This window comes from Condylura cristata, unplaced genomic scaffold (genome assembly GCF_000260355.1).
Source record: "Condylura cristata isolate star-nosed mole 26May11 unplaced genomic scaffold, ConCri1.0 scaffold00024, whole genome shotgun sequence".
In the NCBI taxonomy this organism is placed as follows: domain Eukaryota; kingdom Metazoa; phylum Chordata; class Mammalia; order Eulipotyphla; family Talpidae; genus Condylura; species Condylura cristata.
The window spans coordinates 2,490,389-2,508,828 of record NW_004567125.1 but is presented as its reverse complement, the minus strand read 5'-3'; the positions used below and the strand labels follow the sequence as shown (position 1 = coordinate 2,508,828).

Here is an 18,440-nt window from a genome sequence, read left to right as displayed (position 1 = left end):
AAAATAAAGCACAGGGGTTTCCTTGGTGGCACAAAGGGTTCAAGCTCAGCACTATAAAGCTATCTACAGCCACTGCAGCTTGAATGCAATCCCTAGCCAGGGAGGTGACCCACATGGCACAGCAGACCTCTCCTGTCTCACCCTCTGCTCCCCTCAGCAGTGTATTTCAGTAGACACACCTGTTCTGCTCCCCACTCTCTCTCTGGTGAGTCCTGTCACCCACCTCCTTACCTCTAGCCTGTACCCCAGTTTTTACATGCATAAATAAATAAGTCTTTTAAAAAAGAAAGAATATCAAAGAAATGCCAGGAATGTAGTTCAGTGTTAAGCCTTTGTATCATGAACTTTAAAGCTTTACCTGACTGATAGCTAGCAAAAAAAAAAAAACCTCTACCTTGTTTGTTTCAGAAACGACTATCCTGGCAAATAGGACTTACTTTTTCACAACAAACTTGATTTTATTACTTCCACGGACAATTCTTTCAAGTCGTGGAATTCCAAACCAGGTAGGACTTCGAAAGGGAATTCCTTCTGGCAAGCCTTCTACATAAAGGAACTCAGGATTTGATTCAAACACAGGATATGGTACTTTTACTGCTTCAGTGAGTCCAAGAGCTTGAGCTGCAAATGTAAGAGAACATAACTTTATTGTTGACTGCATTCTCAAATGCCAAAGTTCCCTATAATCTAGAAATATTAACGTTGAAGACATTCTGCTTAGTTATTGTGCAAAGTCTAAAAAAAATACGTGCTTTAATAAAGAAGAACATTTTAACACTTCAAGTCAGAAGAATATTTATTAGTCAAAATTATCTCTGTACTTTGAGTAAAAATGAACTCTGGCCATTTCCACTGAAATAGCACCTACCCAGCCTTTAAGCTGTCCTTTAGATTCAAGTTTGCTGTTTAAAACATAAAAGCTGCATATGATGTATCTAAGTAGAATTCAAATACACAGATCAGAGGCCGAGTTCTTAAGATTCCTGATAGAGGACACAAATGTCAACACCAAGTACTACAATGACAAATGGAAATGCCCCGGAATGCTGCTATCTCTCCCACTCCTTACTTCCTTCTCCATGACAGACACACCCAATCAACTGAAACACTCTTGCTGAGTCTCCTCAGAATCCTTCTCAAGACAGCGCTCCAGGAAACCGCTGTCAACAAATCTAAGTTGAAACAAATGATGAAACCTATTTGCCATTCAGTGTTAGCCAGATTAGCAGTACAGACAGTGGAACTGAGAATGATCCCGACTCCTCCCTTCCTCTCCCATTTTGACATGAGAAAACCGAATCCAAGAGAAATATATCAGCTTGCTTGGCTTAAGTAATGTATCTAGTAGCAGAAATAAACTGAAACCCAGTTTCTGGGATATTCCCTCTTTTAAGTCCTGAACTGTTGTAATTCATTCAGAAGAGTGGCTTTCACTAAATATGCAATATATTTTACTTACCAAATTTCAAATTAAAAATCTCCTCCACTTGTTTCCGTAGTTTCGTAATTCTGACATTCCAATCTTCTTTGACTAGAAAGAAAAAATCAAATTCATTAAAATAGATCTTCATTGTAGCTACACAAAATTAAACTGGATGTCTTTTAGATTTTTTAAAAATAAAATTTAAAAAATCAAGATATAACTGGTATTAGCTTCAAATTGACAATTCAGTGACATTTTAAATTCCATTTTGTTTAAAAACAAAAGTTTGTTGAGTCATAAGAGAAAGAATGATTTCCTGCACTTGTCAAATGAAGAGCTGCAAGGTATCCAAAATATATAATTAAGTTCACATAGTAAATAATAACTTGCTCATGAGTGGTTCGCAAACTTTCCTTCTTGGAGTACACATCAAAGGCCAGGGTCAAGAATGGAGGAGCAATAATAGAAGTCTCCATGCCTCCTACTCAGGTTTAGCAAGAACAGCTCACTGTGCAAGCACTCTTGTTTTATAAGACAAACATAAATCCATGTAAAGCAAACTTAACTAATCACAGCAAACAAATGGTAAACAAATGGAAATAAATGTTAAAGGGATTATGGAGCTGTCAATTCTACCCACATCTATAACATGGTTTATTTCCTTACCCCTCACTAATATGACAACCATCACCTTTCAAATGTAACATATAAATAAAGGAAAAAATCCCCAGCCATTATAAAAGACACACAAGGTGTCACTTACTTGGACAGGCACACAAGGCCTGTTTGAAGGAGTTGTGTATGGTGAAGACAGAAGAAGACTTAGAAACAATTGAGGATAACTGGAGGTACAGGACAAGGGAGGAAGGTAAAGAAAAATAGGAAGCGTATAGAGTGCAAGAATTGCATTTAAGTGTGGAAGTATGTTTGCTGACAAAGGCAGAGGGAAACAAGTTCTAAAAATACTGCTAAAGATAGGTGACATAAAAATCTTTTAACACTTCATTTCATTTATTATGAAAGTACTTTAAAACTAACTTTTAAAGAAAACCAACATGTCAAGTATTTAATACACTAAATCCACCATCCACCATCCAACCAGAAGTACTCTGGTATAAGCTGAATGTGAATTATCACTATGAAGGTATCTAGACATGCCTTTCTCTCTTCTGCCTGACCCTATAATTTTTACTTTGGTATTTGCTACTCCCAGACAGTAGTAACTCTGTGCAACTCCGTAGTAGCATCAATGCTTATGCTTATACTTCAGTGCCCAATAATTTTGTTAGTACCAAACTTCTCATATGTGACAATGTGGCAAAAGTATACCCACTAAAGTACCCACAGTGTTTTAAACTATGTACCTGTTTCCTAAACTATATAACATTTCAAGAATTAACAAAGTATCTCTGAGATCAATGACTAACAAAATATTTTTGTCATGCAGTGTTATGACTGGAGTTGGTCCAGAAAAAGACCAACTGTTTCACTGGCAGAACAATTAACATTTTGTTAATGACACCTTTAATTTTTCCTCAAGTCTTCCATGACTGACAGATGGGAAGTACTGATAATGATTATAATGAGGATTCTTTCTTTGGCAGCAGACCTTTTAACTACATATAAAGGCAGATCAAATGCTGCAGAAAATGCTACCAATCAATTAGAGTAACCTCTATTGTGTCTGCCTAATCTCTCAATGATAGATAATATTTAGCATTATCAATCTGCAGACATTAGTTAAAATTATCAACTTGAAACTGAGTTCATCTTGTGACATGAAGACATATATATAATCATTCATCATGTCCACACTAAAAAACATACTAAATCTTGTTTTTTTGAAACATATTTTCTTTCATTTCATTCCTTAGCAAAGGCAGTATCATCTCTAATCTTCAAATCACTACTATTATTTTATCTGCCACAATCAAAATGCTGAGGAGGTTGTCGTATTGATTTTGCTGATCAACTTAAGAGCTAAACATTGAATGTATCTTGTCCCCTGCAGGTTTTCTACAAAGGATCACTCAGTTTCTTTAGTCAATATTTCTCAATCAATTTTCATGCCACAGGGCCCTCCTTCATGGTGCAATGGGTTAAAGTACAGCACTATGAAGCTACTGCCAGCCACTGCAGCATGAGTTCAATCCCCGGCCAGGCAGCTGACCCATTTGAAGCAGACCTCTCCTGACTCACCCTCTGCTCCCCTCAGCAGTTTATTTCAATGTGCTTGTTCTGCTCCCCACTCTGTCTCTGGTGAGTCCTCTTACCCCCCACCCCACATCTGGGCTGTACCCCAGTTCCTGTATACATAAATAAATAAAACTTTTAAAAATTTATTTTCATTGCCGTAACACACACAAAAAAATTCTAAAATCTGTTTAGCAGGCCCTTCACCAGTTGCCCCTAGGTATGTGTAAGAGCTGAGGGTTAAATATTTTAGAACAAAAGTTCCATCTTGCTTACAAGTTCACTCCAGTATTCACAAGAATCATAAGGCATCAACTACATAACTCACAAACATTCACTGACTCCTGCTAGCTAAATTCCTTAGGTTGTAGCAGAGTTACAAGTTGTGGTCACTTTTTCTGACAGTATATAATGGTAAACAAAAAGATGACGAGAAAAATAAAGGCAGATTTCTAGCTCAAATAAAGAAAATAAAAGCCACACAACTAAGATTGAGACTTCTTAGTTATTTTCTATCCAGCATTAATGGCAGTGCAATTTCCTACAAATTAAAAACAAATTCTGGAGCCCTCCCTGGTGGCACAGTATTTTGAAGGACAACACTAAGAAGCCAAAGCCACTTCAGTATGCATTTGATCCCCACTCTGGGGGTGATCCACATGGCGTGGCAGACCTCTCCTGACCTGCCTATTGCTCCCCTCAGCAGTGTACTTTGTCAGTGGACCTGTTCTGCTCCCCGTTCTGTTCTGGTGAATCCTCTCACCCCCATGCATCTCTGGCCTCTACCCCAGCTCTGTATGCATAAATAAATAAATCTTTTAAATAACAAAACAAAACAAATTCTGTGCTAATAAAAGCTAAAATCTAAATCTACATGGTGCGTGTTAGACACATGTGGCAACTACACACTCAAAATGGGGCTAGTGGAACTGAAATGCATGGTAAAATACAAACGAGATTTTCAAATAAAAATTGTAAATATGTGAAATTGGGGCCTTCCCTGGTGGTGCAGCGGGTTAAAAGCACAGCACTAAGAAGTTAAAGCCGCTTCCCATGAGTTCGATCCCGCCCCGGAGGTGACCACATGGCGTGGCAGACCTCTCCTGACCTACCCACTGCTCCCCTCAACAGTGTACTTCATGGGTCTGCCTGTTCTGCTCTCCGCTCTGTCTCTGGTGAATCCTCTCACCCTCCACATCTCTGGCCTGTACCCCAGTTCTGTATGAATAAATAAATCTTTAAAAAAAAATTGTAAATATGTGAAATAAAAATATCTCTCATTTATTAAAACACAGGTTTAAACAGATTTTGCTACTGGAATATTTAAATGACATATGGCTTGCATTTGTAATGCACTTTATATTTCTATTGGACAACACTAGGCTACAAAAGCAAAGTGCTTCAGTTCTCCCAAAATGGACTATGATATTAATAAATCAAGGAGTGCCTGTATTGAACTCTTCCACAGAAGATGTGGGAGGGGTGGGGGGGTGGAGGGAAGAAAGGAAGGAAAGAATGAAGTTTCATCACTTTCAACAATTTTTTAAAAGTTTACAAAGTATCAATCTAAGGAAAAGGAATTCACAACTATCTTACCAGGCGTGTTGGTTCTTGGCTGAGTAACCTCAGTAGTACTGTGAGTCAACAGTTCTGGTCTGTAAAAATATGACAGCATTTATGAATACCTTAACAGCCTTCAACTCATTACAAATGACTTTCATTTGCAGTGAAAAACTTTCTCAAATCCAAATCCAAATGATTTTAATTTAATAGGAATCCGCTTTAAAGTCTTCACACTACTCCACTCATTCCACACAGAATGGTGTAGCTATAGAAATATCCAGGTAAATTAGTTATATAATTTTAAGGTCTCATCTCTCCTTTTTCTTCCTTTCTTTTTCAAAACACTCAATTTAAGATTTATTCTACTTATCTCCGAAGCAAGTCTCCCAAGGACAGGGCTCATTTTGGACCCAACTGTGTAGATGTGGAGTGTGGTACTAAATTATAAATGAATTTATATGTTAACATTTTAATTTTAAGTATGAAAAGTAAACTAAACTGAGGGGGAGAAAAAATATGAAAATTATAATAATTACTTTAAGAATTTTTTTTGCAGACAATAATCCTACCTTTTAATAACAAACTTAATTCGATTGCCCACTTGAATGATTTTCTCCAGTCTTGGAATTCCATACCACGAGGGACTTCTAAAAGGAATGTTTTCTGGTAACCCTTCCACGTAGAGATCATTAGGGTGTGCTTCAAATTTCTGATAAGGGACAGCCTTGGCTTCAGTGCTTCCCAAGGCTTCAGCTTTACAAAACAAAAGCAATTCAGGAGACTAAATTTCTGTTCAAATCATACTTTAGTACAATCCAAAACAAGGTATATGTGCATTTTTAAAATCAGCAATATTTTAGAAACATAAATACTACTATTTTAAGACCCAATACAACAAAAATGTAAGTATAAATGATCCATGAGTGAGAGGTAACATCATGGATTTAAGTTTCCAGAGACTAAGACATTCTTAATAGCTCTAAGAGCTTATAAAATTTTTTGTAGTATCTTCATCAAAAAAAAAATGAGATAAGAATAACAGACAATGAAGAACGCGTGTGAGTACTTTTCCAAATATTTGGAGGCAGCTTTCTGCAAATAAGATTATGAGCTTAGCAATCTTTTTATTGGTTCCCACCCACTTACTTCAAGCTATACTGTCATCTGTATTGCAACAAAAATAAATGTTTTTAACCACTTTAACCATAAGTGCACACGCATTTTAAATGGAAACAACTTTCTACAAAGAATTTACAAAATAGGAAATAACTGAACAGAATAATTTACAACAAAGGTAAATTTATTTACCTTTATTAATTCCTATCAACCAAAGTTGAAATAGGAACCTTGTTTAGATCTAAGACAAAAGCTTTAAAGATATTTCTGAGGGCTAGCCCTGGTGGTACAATGGGTTAAAGTGTAGCACCATGAAGCTATCAGCAGCCACTGCAACACAAGCTCGATCCCCCCAGCCAGGGAGCTGACCCACATACTGCTCCCCTCAGTAGTGTGTGTTTCAGTCTGCCTGTTCTGCTCCCCATTCATTCTCGGTGAAGCCGCATCTCTGGCCTGTACCCCAGTTCTTCTATGTATAAATAATTTAAAAAAAAAATAAAGATGGGTACTTTGTTTAAAAACATATACTTTTGAAATGAATGAAACACAATAAAAAATGGATTATGAAGAAATTTGTTAAGTTTTGTCAGATGTAACATAGTTTTGTAACTGTAAGAAAGAAAATGTCAACATTATGGATGAATAATATGACAGGATAATATGAATAATGACAGGATACCTATGATTATCTTGCAATATCACTATAAATATTCTCTAAAGGGAAGGAATAAGAACAAAATATGAAGATTTTTTTTTATTTACTAAAGCAACATTGCTTTTAACATGTTAATTACAGGACTGTTCATTAAAATCCTGTTTATACTACATTAAGTTAATCAACAAAAGTTTAATTTTATCCTTTTACCATAAATTTAATGGCAGAGTATTTTTTTGCATAGAGGAACTGCGGTGTAGGCCATAGATACATGGGATAAGAGGATTCACCTGGGACACACAGTGAGGAACAGAACAAGCAGGTTTACTGAAATACAGTTAAAGGTAGTAGTGGGCAAGACAGGGGAGGTCTGCTGTGCCATATGTGAGTTAGCTCCTGACTGGGGGTTGAACAGAGCTGAGACTCAACCCCATAGGCCAGCAGGAAGGCCCTGATGGTAGACTCTTAAATGACCATATTTGAAAAAGTATATGAGATTTCATTGTACTACTTTTCTACTTTTGAATAGACATAGAACTGAAATTTAAAACCGTATAGATGAAGGGTTTCCCTTGTGGCACAGGGGTTAAAGTCTCAGTGTTATCAAGCTATCTCCAGCCATTGTGGCATGAGTTTGATTCCCAGCCGAGAAGCTACCCCACATGGTCTAGCAGACCTGTATTGTTTCACCCATTGCTCCCCTCAGCAGTGCATTTCAGTCAATTCACCTGTTCTGAGTCTCCCACTCTGTCTCTGTCACATCCCCCATACCTCTTGCCTACATCCTAGGTTTTTGTAAGCATAAATAAATTTTTTTAAAAAATCTTCAAAAAAATATATGAATGAAATTACTAATTTCTGCTCTATAAACACATCCAAACAGAATTTTAATGAGATTCAGACAATTTATATTATACCAACATGTTTCCCCTTATGTTCTGTATGCTACATCTAGAAATTATAATTTTTAGCATAAATAAAAGAGTAAGTCTTTGAAGAACTAACTTTATTTTTTATTCTGATACTGATTTTCCTCTCGACCTTGACTTCCTCCTCATTAGTACCAATCTGAAGGGCTCTAGTATAGGATTCTCTTTGACAGAAGGAAATAAAATAATTTTTTGAAATGGTGATTCACAGTCCATTCACTGTTCATTGGATAATCAGTTCAGCATACATTAAGAGGAAATAAATTATCACTGAGGTCCTGCATTCATTTTGTGGAGTCAAGGACACTGATGAAGAAAAGCTTCAAAGCCTTATATTTTTATGATTGTTAAGTAGCCAAGAATTAAAAAGTAAATTAAGTAAAAAACAAACAAACAAATAAACAAGCAAAAAACCAACTAAGTAGAGTAGTAACAAGGGGACTCTGACCTTAGGAGAAGGAAAGAAGGTTGATGTGGAAAATGGGAAGAAGTGCAGAGGAGAAGAAATGAAGTTTAGGTTGGAGTATGTTTTAAATGTAGAATCAGCAGGTAGCTATGTGAAATTAATAAAAAAAAAAAAAATCAAGGGTAACTTCCAGGACCTTGGTTTAGACAAATGGGTAGATCAGGAAATAACATATTGAAGAGTAGAAAATCAAGGACTCCAGTTTGGTCATGTCAAGTATGAAGAGGTATCAAATAGGTGAGTGAATACAAATACATTAGACAAATGGGTAGATCAGGAAATAACATATTGAAGAGTAGAAAATCAAGGACTCCAGTTTGGTCATGTCAAGTATGAAGAGGTATCAAATAGGTGAGTGAATACAAATACATTAGACAAATGGGTAGATCAGGAAATAACATATTGAAGAGTAGAAAATCAAGGACTCCAGTTTGGTCATGTCAAGTATGAAGAGGTATCAAATAGGTGAGTGAATACAAAGGTTTGGTGGTAAGGGAAGTTTTTAGGGCTAGAAATTTAAATTTGTAAGTTGCCAGGGTATATTAATTTTTATCTGGAGTAGTGTTATATATGGACAGAGCATAGTAAGAAAAGAGGAAGAAGGCAGAGCTGCAAACCAGCACTCCACAACTTAAGACTGAACTAATGGGAGGTGCCCATCAAGAAAATGAAAATAGCCAATGAGCTGGGAAGAAGCCCAGGAAGCAGTCAAACATCAATGTTTTGAAATTTCCCATAAAAACAACTTGAAATAATAAACTATTTCGCAAAAAATATGAAGAAAACAGCTATTCTGAATGTTGCTGAAAAGTAGGATAAAGCAAGGAAAAGTGATGTTTTGTACAAAAGGATGTCGTGATAAACTAAACCTTTGTATTTTAATTGTTTAGAGATACATGCACAGTAAGCACAAACAAGATGCAAAAACATGGGTTTTGCTACATTTTCTGATAGCCTTCCTGGTAGTAGTTAGGACTCCAGAACAGTGCACTAAACATTGCTAAAGGATCTGAAGATAAAGGCATTTAGAAATCATGAAGTGCCCTCTGCCGTACAACCTGCACTACACAAAACAATTACTCAACAGAGTATGTGGGAGTTTAACACACTATTTTCCCCCTTGTGTAGGGTTTAAACTTTCATAAAAAATACATAATAAGGCCCTCCCTGGTGGCACAGCGGGTTAAAGCGCAGCACTGAGAAACTAAAGCCACTTCCGCATGAGTTCGATTCCCGCCTGCCCCGGAGGTGACCACATGGCTTGGCAGACCTCTCCTGGCCCGCCCGCTGCTCCCCTCAGCAGTGTACTTCGTCAATCTGCCTGTTCTACTCCCCACTCTGTCTATGGTGAAACCTCTCACTGCCCCTGAGCCTCTGGACTGTACCCCAGTTCTGTATGCACAAATAAATTTTAAAATAAGAATAATAATAATAAAAGGCCCACACTGGTGGCATAAGGGGTTAAAGTGCAACACTATGGAAGCTATCTCAGCCACTGAAGCATGAGCTTGATCCCTGGCCAGGGAGGTGGCCCACATGGCATGGCAGATGGCTCCTGACCTACCCGCTGCTCTCCTCACAGTGTATTTCAGTCAGTCCGCCTGTTCTGTTCCCACTCTGTCTCCAGTGAATTCTTTCACCTCCCACCCCTCTGGACTGTAACCTAGTTCTTGCTTGCATAAATAAATAAATCTTGAAAAAAAAAATACACAGTAAAAAATAAAACTGAAGATGAGTTATAGATATAGTATTTACTTTCTTAAACCAAAATTATAAAAAAAATATGTCTCAATATACCTTAATTGGGAAGAAACTGGACTTACCAAATTTTTTGCAAAAAAGTTGATCTACCATCTTTCGTAATTTGGTGATTCGGGCATACCACTCTTCCTTAACTGTAGAATAAACAAACAAATTCCTTTATTTAGTGACATTAATAAATTACCTTAGGATATAATTATTAAAAAGCAGGATTATTTTTGTTCTGATGAAAATTATTTCTAATATCTCAGGTTATTAAACAGTACTGACACAATGACAAAATCAAAATTTGTAATTTCACATTCACATGAGCACACCAAAGACTCATAATTAAAACTGGAAATATTATAACTCAGCTCATTCAAAAACAACCAGTAGGCAATTTTTGCAATGATAAATACAGGAAGAGAATAATGTTGGCAATCCTTCCATTATACCAACTCCAAATAGTTGATATCCTATTTTATCTCCTAGTTCATACTCCAGAATAGAAACAAACAAGAAAAACAAATCACAACGTTATTTCCTCCAAAACACATCTAAAAACAAAGTGATGATACTGTTGGCTATATATTCAAAGAAGTCAATCTTTTTTATGGCCTGGGTATTTACTCAAATGACTACGATAGACTTTAGATAATAAAAGTGTTGAACAAATAATGCCAGATAATAAATTTTATATCTCAAAAAGAGAATATAGTTCCTTTAGTTACCCAAAAGTGATGTTTACACTTATTTATAATGGGTTATTAGGAAAGAGTAAGTTAATTCTTCCAATATGCTGTACTATATTCTGATACCATGCATTACTTGTACATAAAGTCTGGATTAGACTTACCTCCTGAAGCTGGTTTATCAAGCTGTAAGTCCTCACGTGTTGAATTCAGAAGTTCATGTCTGAAAAATGAGGAAAAGTGCCAAATATTTACCTGGCAAAAAAGTAGCAACTGCTGCTCAAAGTGGAGCTTCCCCATGACCTGGCAATCCCACTCCTAAGTATCTACCCAGAAGACACAAAAACACCAATTCAAAAAGATACCTGCACCTCCATGTTTATTGCTGCTTTATTTACAATTGGAAAGACATGGAAACAACTCAAATGCCCAAAAGTGGATGACTGGATTAAAAAGATGTGGCTCATATACACAATGGAATATTACTCAGCAACCAAAATAAATAAATAAACAAACACATGCCTTTTGCAGCAACATGGAAGAAGCTGGAAAAGCTCATTTTTAGTGAAACAAGCCAGAAAGAAAAGGAAAAATACCGGATGGTTTCACTCATAGCCGGAATATAACAGACCAGGCGAGAAAATAATAATAATGAACAGTTATACACCAAAGACATTTTATGGGGGTGGAGTGGGGAATGGGATCAAAAACAGTGGGGGGAAGGAAATGTACTGGACTATGGCACATGGGTGATTTGGTGATGGGAAGCCCACAGGGATTACAACTGAGATGAAAAAAATGCATAAAATGATGTAAAAATAAACTATTATATTATTTTTTAAAAATAAGTAAATAAGCTATTATATATAAAAAAAAAAGTAGCAACTGGCCCCCCCCATGGCTCAACAGATTAAAGCACAGCACTGCAAGCTAGCCATAGCCACTTCAGTGTGAGTTCAATTCCTTGCCTGGAGGTGACCCACATGGCTTGGCAGACCCTTTCCCGTCTGGCCTGCTGCTCCCCTCAGCAGTGTACTTCATCAATCTGCCTGCTCTGCTCCCCACTGTGTCTCTGGTGAATCTTCTCACTACCCCTGCACCTCTGGACTGTACCCCAGTTCGGCATGCATAAATAAATAAATCTTAAAAAAAAAAAAAGTAGCAACTACTAGTACTTTGTCACTATTCAGTCATCAAAAAATTTTAAAAAGACAATCTGGACTATCAAGCACATTCAAAAAGTAAAATACCTTACATTCAAACTCAAATATAGCCCTAATAGTTAATCAATGCTGATGAACAATATAAAAGATACACTAATCAAAAATAAACAACGATAAAAGTTTAAGAGTCTTACTTCTTAATTACGAAACGAATCCTTTCCTTTGCAAGTAGTATCCTCTCAAGGCGAGGTATCCCATAAGTAGATGGTCTTCTAAAAGGAATTCCTTCAGGAAGTCCTTCTACGTAAAGATCTTCAACATGTGACTGGAAAAGAGGGTATGGGATCGTCACAGGACCTTTGGCTTTTATAGCTTGAGCTTTATGGATAAAAAGAGAAGGAAAAAATTAACATAAATGTTATTGTTTGCAAAAAATGGTATCAATGATGTATTGCTCTAACTTTTATATCAATGAATTAGGAAAAACCACAGCTAAACAAAATCATCAAAGTTATACATACACACACATATATATTTCTTTTTTGTTTTGTTATGTTTTTGAGAAACACTGGCAAACATCTATTGAAATGTGAGCCATATGAGAACTGGAATGACAGACTAGGTTAATAACCAAATAACATACACTATATAATGGAAAGAGCTATTTTAAAAACACAAATGTTAGCATGCTAGTTTAAAAAAAAAAAAGGAACGTTTTATGAACTGCCACATTATGCCAAGATCTATTTACCCCAGAATAAAATAATGGTAACAGTAGCAAAAAGTCAAAAGCATTGAGGGTTTTTTTTTTTTTTTTTTTTTAAGATTTATTTATCTATGTATATAGAACTGGGATACAGGCCAGAGGTGCAAGGGCAGTGAGAGGATTCACCAGAGACAGAGTGGGGAGCAAAACAGACAGATGTACTGAAATACACTGCTGAGGGGAGCGGCAGGCTCCATGTGGGTCACTTCCCTGGCCGGAAATCAAATTCACGCTGAAGCAGCAGCGGCTGGCTTCATAGTGCTGCACTCTAACCGAGTGAACCACCAGGGAGGGCCTAGCATTGAGTCTCTTAAAAGTTGATTATGAGGGCCTCCCTAATGGCACAAGGTGTTGTGAGGATGCTGCACTGTGAGGCTGTCTGCAGCCACTGTAGCACAAATTCAATCTCCAGTTAGCAGGGTGGTCCACATAGCTCAGCAGACTTCTCCTGTCTTGTCCGTTCTTCCCCTTAGCAGTGTATTTCAGCAATGTAGCCAGTGTGTGCATAAATAAACCTTAAGAAAAAAAAAAGATTTATTTTTTTATTTACTTATGCATAGGAGAACGGGGGTATAGGCCAGAGGTGGAGGGTAAGAGGATTCACCAGAGACAAAATGGGGTGCAGAACAGGCAGACAGACTAAAATAGGTGAGACAGGAGGTCTGCCCACCCATATGTTGGTCAGGCCCCATAGTGGGTCAAAAACCAAACTCAGGCCACGCCAGGGCTATCCCCGCCTTAGAAAGTTTGCTTTTTTAAATATTCTTACATCAAAAAGGGATGGGACAGGTGAGAATAAGAAAGAAACTGTAAAATGTTAAAGGCTGTTAATTATGGCTGATGAGTATTAAGAGGGTCTATAAGACTACTGTCAGAAATAGTTATAATAAGACCATTTGGAAAACACAAATTCATCAACAACACAGACACATTTATAGTTATTATTATTAAGGTGTCCACAGTTAAGCTTTTAGGTACTAGGTAAAACAATGCCAACTTCCTATAACTGAACAGCAGACACAAACCACTATTCCTCAAAAGGTTTCTATCTCATAATATAGCAATTACCTAAAAATGTTTTTTTGTTTTTTTTAAGATTTTATTTATTTATTTATACAGAACTGGGGTACAGGCCAGAGGCTCAGGGGCGGTGAGAGGCTTCACCAGAGACAGATTGGGGAGCAGCAGGCGGGTCAGGAGAGGTCTGCCACGCCATGTGGTCACCTCCGGGGCAGGCAGGAATCGAACTCATGCGGAAGTGGCTTTAGATTCTCAGTGCATTGCTTTAACCCGCTGCGCCACCAGGGAGGGCCCCTAAAAATGTTTTTTAATGAGCTGAAAGAATAGCAGAGTAGACAATACCACCCTGGATTCCCTTTGGTCCCTCTTTTAACACGAGTCTACCATCAGATCGAACAACTCCATTTTCCTGGCATTTTTATGAACGACAATTTGATAAATTTAGTATTTGTATTAACGTTTCAAGTGTTCCATATTACTCATTACTGATTTAGACATAACATCCTGTATGGATAAACAACATCTGAATATGACATTTACAATATAATGAAAATATTCCCCAAAGCAATTAATATTATAGCTGCCTTGAAATTTATAATTTATTGTAATTTGGTTGAGCACATTTTCTTCTATGTAACAAAATAAATCACCATTACAACAAATTAAAAGTATTTTTACTTCTCTCTTTTTAAAAATATTTAAGTTTTCGTAGAAGAATGGGAGTGTGCCAGAGGTACAGGGGGGAGTATTGAGGAAATTTACCATAGACAGAATAGGGAGCAAAACTGGTGGATTTACTGAAATACACTGCTAAGGGAGCAGTGGGCTGAGACAGGATGCCTGTTCAACATATGTGAGTTAGTTCCCTGGTCGGGGATGGAGCTGAGGCTCTAGTGGTGTTAGTGCTAAGAGGTACTCCCTAGGCCACTAGGATGCCCCCATATTTTTCTCTTCTTTTTATAAAACTTCTAACAATAAACTTTTACCCAAAAGTGTTAGTATATAACAATATAAACGGCAAACACAAACATGTTACACTTTGTTATCCTTCTCTCCCATTCTTCATTTCTTTTGATCAAAGTCACAAAAGAAAACATCAAGGCCCAGAGAATCTGAGACATAGCCAGGTTTCTCTGCCCCTTGAGCCCTTGATACATGGGATCATATAACTATGAGTGATACTGCCACATACTTTATGTTAAATGGGTGAAATAAAACCATGGGCAAAAGGTGATAACTATGAAAAGTGTGATACATGTAAGAGAAATTTAAGAAAATACTAAAAAAAATTTTTAAATGTTATTGAATCCAATATTAAACTTACTTCAAATCTCAGTCTTTGTTGGGTAGGTTACCATCCGTGATCAAGAAAGAAATGCTTAAGTTTTATTAAAGTATATCATGCCGAAATGATTTAACATTTGGGAACGTAAATATCATGATTCAAGATAGCACTAAAAAGTAAGATTTTTCTTTAAAAAAAGAGAAAAAAGATTTATTTATTTATTTATTTATTTATGCATATAAGAGTTGGAATATAGGCCAGAGGTGCTGAACAGTAAGAACAATCACCGGAAACAGAGTGTGGAGCTCAAGAGTGGATCTCCTGAAATGCACTGCTGAGGGGAGCAGCGGGTGAGATAAGAGAGGTCTGCTACACATCATGTGGGTTATCACTCTGGCTGGGGATCAAACTCATGCCGTAGTAGCTGGTTATAGCTTGACAGCACTGAGACTTTAACCCTTGTACCACCAGGGAGGCCTGAAATTAGATTTTCAGCTAAAATTCAGTGGTAAACAATTTTACAAAACTGCTAGTCAACTTGAGAATAGAATCTCCCAAATTTGGGAGCTTTAATTTAAAAAGAAATTATTTGATATATTCCATCAGGTGACAAGAAACTATTTCTTTGATCACAATATCATGGTAACCACAGGTAGAAGAGTAAACTAAAAAAGTAATAGGCCTACTTTTAAAATCTGTCAAAACAAGGGCCCTCTCTTGTGTGTAATGGGATAGGCGCAGCACTATGAAGCTATCAGCAGATCACTGGCCAGGGATCTGACCCACATGGCGCAGTAGACCTCTGCTGTATTATCTGCTACCCACCTCAGCAGTGTATTTTAGTCAATCTGCCTGTTCTGCTCCCCGCTCTGTCTCTGGTAAATCCTTCTCCTTCCCACACCTCTGGCTACTACCCCAGTTCTTGTATTCATAAAAAAATCTTTAAAAAAAAATCTGCCAAGAATAGAGAAAATAAAAGCATCCAGATAAATACTAGAATAGATTTAACACAGATTAAGACTGTATTTATGAATACAATCTTCAATTAAAGACCCAATAACCCAAACTATATTTACAATGAACAAATCTGCCAAATGTATATGCTATATATTTAAAAGAAATTCATAATTAAAGGAAACTCTTTTTAAGGTTTGCAGTAATCTAGAAACAAATTTCTAATATATGGAAGAACTTCAGTTTAGGAAGAACAAGTATACAAATAAGGCGAAATCTGGGGTAGAATGAGTTACCCATATTAGATGTATAGTAACTAAATGATTAAAAAGATTATGAACAAAATGGACATACCATATTTTCTTTCAAACAATTCTTCGACTTGTTTACGTAGATCAGTAATTCGAGCATTCCATTTCTCTGAAAATTGGAAGTTAAATCTCAGTAACAAATCCTTCTTTGAAGGCACTAGTGTGTTTTTAATGCTATCCATTATCTAACGACTTATTTTCTATAGAATACAGACTAGTTTTTATAGTCTATTGCAGGCTATATTAACTTTCTACATGCATAGTAACTTTCTCCTTTTTGGTGATTTCTAGAAGAGAGGTATTTAAAGTTTATTTTTAAAACACTTCACACTGAATATCTCTTTTTAGTTTTGTCCTTTCTGCAAAGTAGTTTGTCAAAAACACCAGTCCAACTGGACAGTACACAAAATGGACACAAAAAAGGAGGTCCCCAAAGTCATTTAACAATAGTTAAAAACATATCTCGGTTAACATATTAAAATATAGATTAAAAAATATATGTGCATCTTAACTTTTCTACCTACTGAAAATGACCTAATCATAACTTGCTATCAATCTCTTCATAAAGTAAGAACATCATCTGGCTGGGGTTCGGTTTAGTTAGGTTAGCATGAAAAATGCAGGTATCAAAATTAAAGCTAAGAAAAATGGAATTGCTGTCATTAATACTGATTTAAAATCCCATTCAATGTCACATCATAAGAGATAATGTCTTGTGTTTTGGTTAAACCAAACAACATTTATACACTATGTGTAAGGTTACTTCAAATTGGTTTTGGGTTTTGAAAGATTAGGTCCTTTTCTCAGTAATTTTTATCAATAACAGAGAGAGTTCAGGAAAACAGGCCGACACTTTAATGAAAACTTACCAAAGTTAAATTCCCTCACTTTCCGTTTCCCAGCATTGGGAGGTTCCGTGACTGGTGGCTGGGGTGGTTCATTGGTCTTTGGTCTCTTGGTAGGTGGAGAATAATCATCATCTTGAAAAAGAAAACTGTCATCACTGGCGGAACAGCCTAAATGAGTTACAGTCACCATCTGTTAAATTCTCAACATTCAAAAAGATGTGTGAAGCTTTAAAGCTATTTGGAATATGAATTATAATTTCTGTATTGTCGTTTTCAGCATTTTTCTTCCCAATTACATTTATAGTTTTGCTTCTTTGGAAAAGTCCTCAAATAAAGCATTCCTATTTTCCTCATTTGTTTCACCTTGCTTAATGTGAACTATGTCATTATAAATTTCTCCTCTGTCATATATAGCTCCCTAAAATTATATCCTAGGTCTTTCAAGAAAAAGGTTAAATTGAAAAGCTGCCTAAAATTACACAAATAGGTAGGGGGAAAAAAATAAGTTTGAATAAAAAAGATTTTAAATTACACAAAAATTCAAACATACAGCAAAGGAGGCTGGAAAACTAGGTCAAAATACCTTTAACAAATACAAAAGTTACGGGTCAAAGATAAAGGGCTACATTATTTATGAAACAGATGTTGCTTCAGTCAATGTAAAATCTATATAGAAATGCACAATCAGAACTTTAAGTACAGAATATCAAGTATTTGATGTTTATAACAAGAATTCATTATCAGTTTCTTAATGGATATGTCTTCGATTCAATGTAACTCTTATTTTGACATGCCAGATTCAGAATTTTGACCAAATCAAAAAAAGCTATCATTGTCATCTGGAATGTATTAAAATCTTTACAAAATGTCAGGAGGCATGTTACTAAGATACCCAAATAGAGACTGTAAATTGTTGAAAATAGTTTTAAAGCATCTACACTAAAAATATATATGGTATAAGGGAAAGTAACTGCGGTAACAAAAGATACCATTCAAATAAATAAAGTGTACCTTTTAGACGACAGGTACACTTTTCATTCTAATTTTACAGCAATACACGCTCAGAGAATAGCATATAATTTAACCATGTCATATGACTAGATACTGCTACTGACAGTAGACTTGGGATAGAAAACTTTTTACTAAACTAGTAAGATGCCTCTCAAATAGTTAAGAATTCAAAAGTTAGCCTAGTATTCAATGTTACCTTGGACAGCACTTTGTATGTTAATCAAAGGAGAATGTGAATGAAATCTAAAATTCTTAAATCTCGTTCTACCATGTCATCAAAGAACATAATCAGATATTGTTGC

At 36.2% G+C, this 18,440-nt stretch overlaps 1 protein-coding gene across 5 annotated transcripts in view; it reads right to left on the bottom strand.

The window, feature by feature from the left end:
- GTF2I (general transcription factor IIi) overlaps positions 1 to 18,440 on the bottom strand; it is an 83,368-nt gene that overhangs the window by 17,561 nt on the left and 47,367 nt on the right. For all 5 annotated transcript variants that reach the window (XM_004688305.2, XM_004688307.2, XM_004688306.2 and 2 more), the window contains 9 exons: positions 17,149 to 17,259; positions 16,323 to 16,388; positions 12,138 to 12,321; positions 10,945 to 11,003; positions 10,169 to 10,240; positions 5,749 to 5,932; positions 5,213 to 5,271; positions 1,460 to 1,531; positions 438 to 621 (listed from right to left, as the gene is read on the bottom strand). In XM_004688305.2, coding sequence (XP_004688362.1) covers positions 438 to 621; positions 1,460 to 1,531; positions 5,213 to 5,271; positions 5,749 to 5,932; positions 10,169 to 10,240; positions 10,945 to 11,003; positions 12,138 to 12,321; positions 16,323 to 16,388; positions 17,149 to 17,259 — 991 coding nt within the window. The remainder of the gene's footprint in view (positions 1 to 437; positions 622 to 1,459; positions 1,532 to 5,212; positions 5,272 to 5,748; positions 5,933 to 10,168; positions 10,241 to 10,944; positions 11,004 to 12,137; positions 12,322 to 16,322; positions 16,389 to 17,148; positions 17,260 to 18,440) is intronic.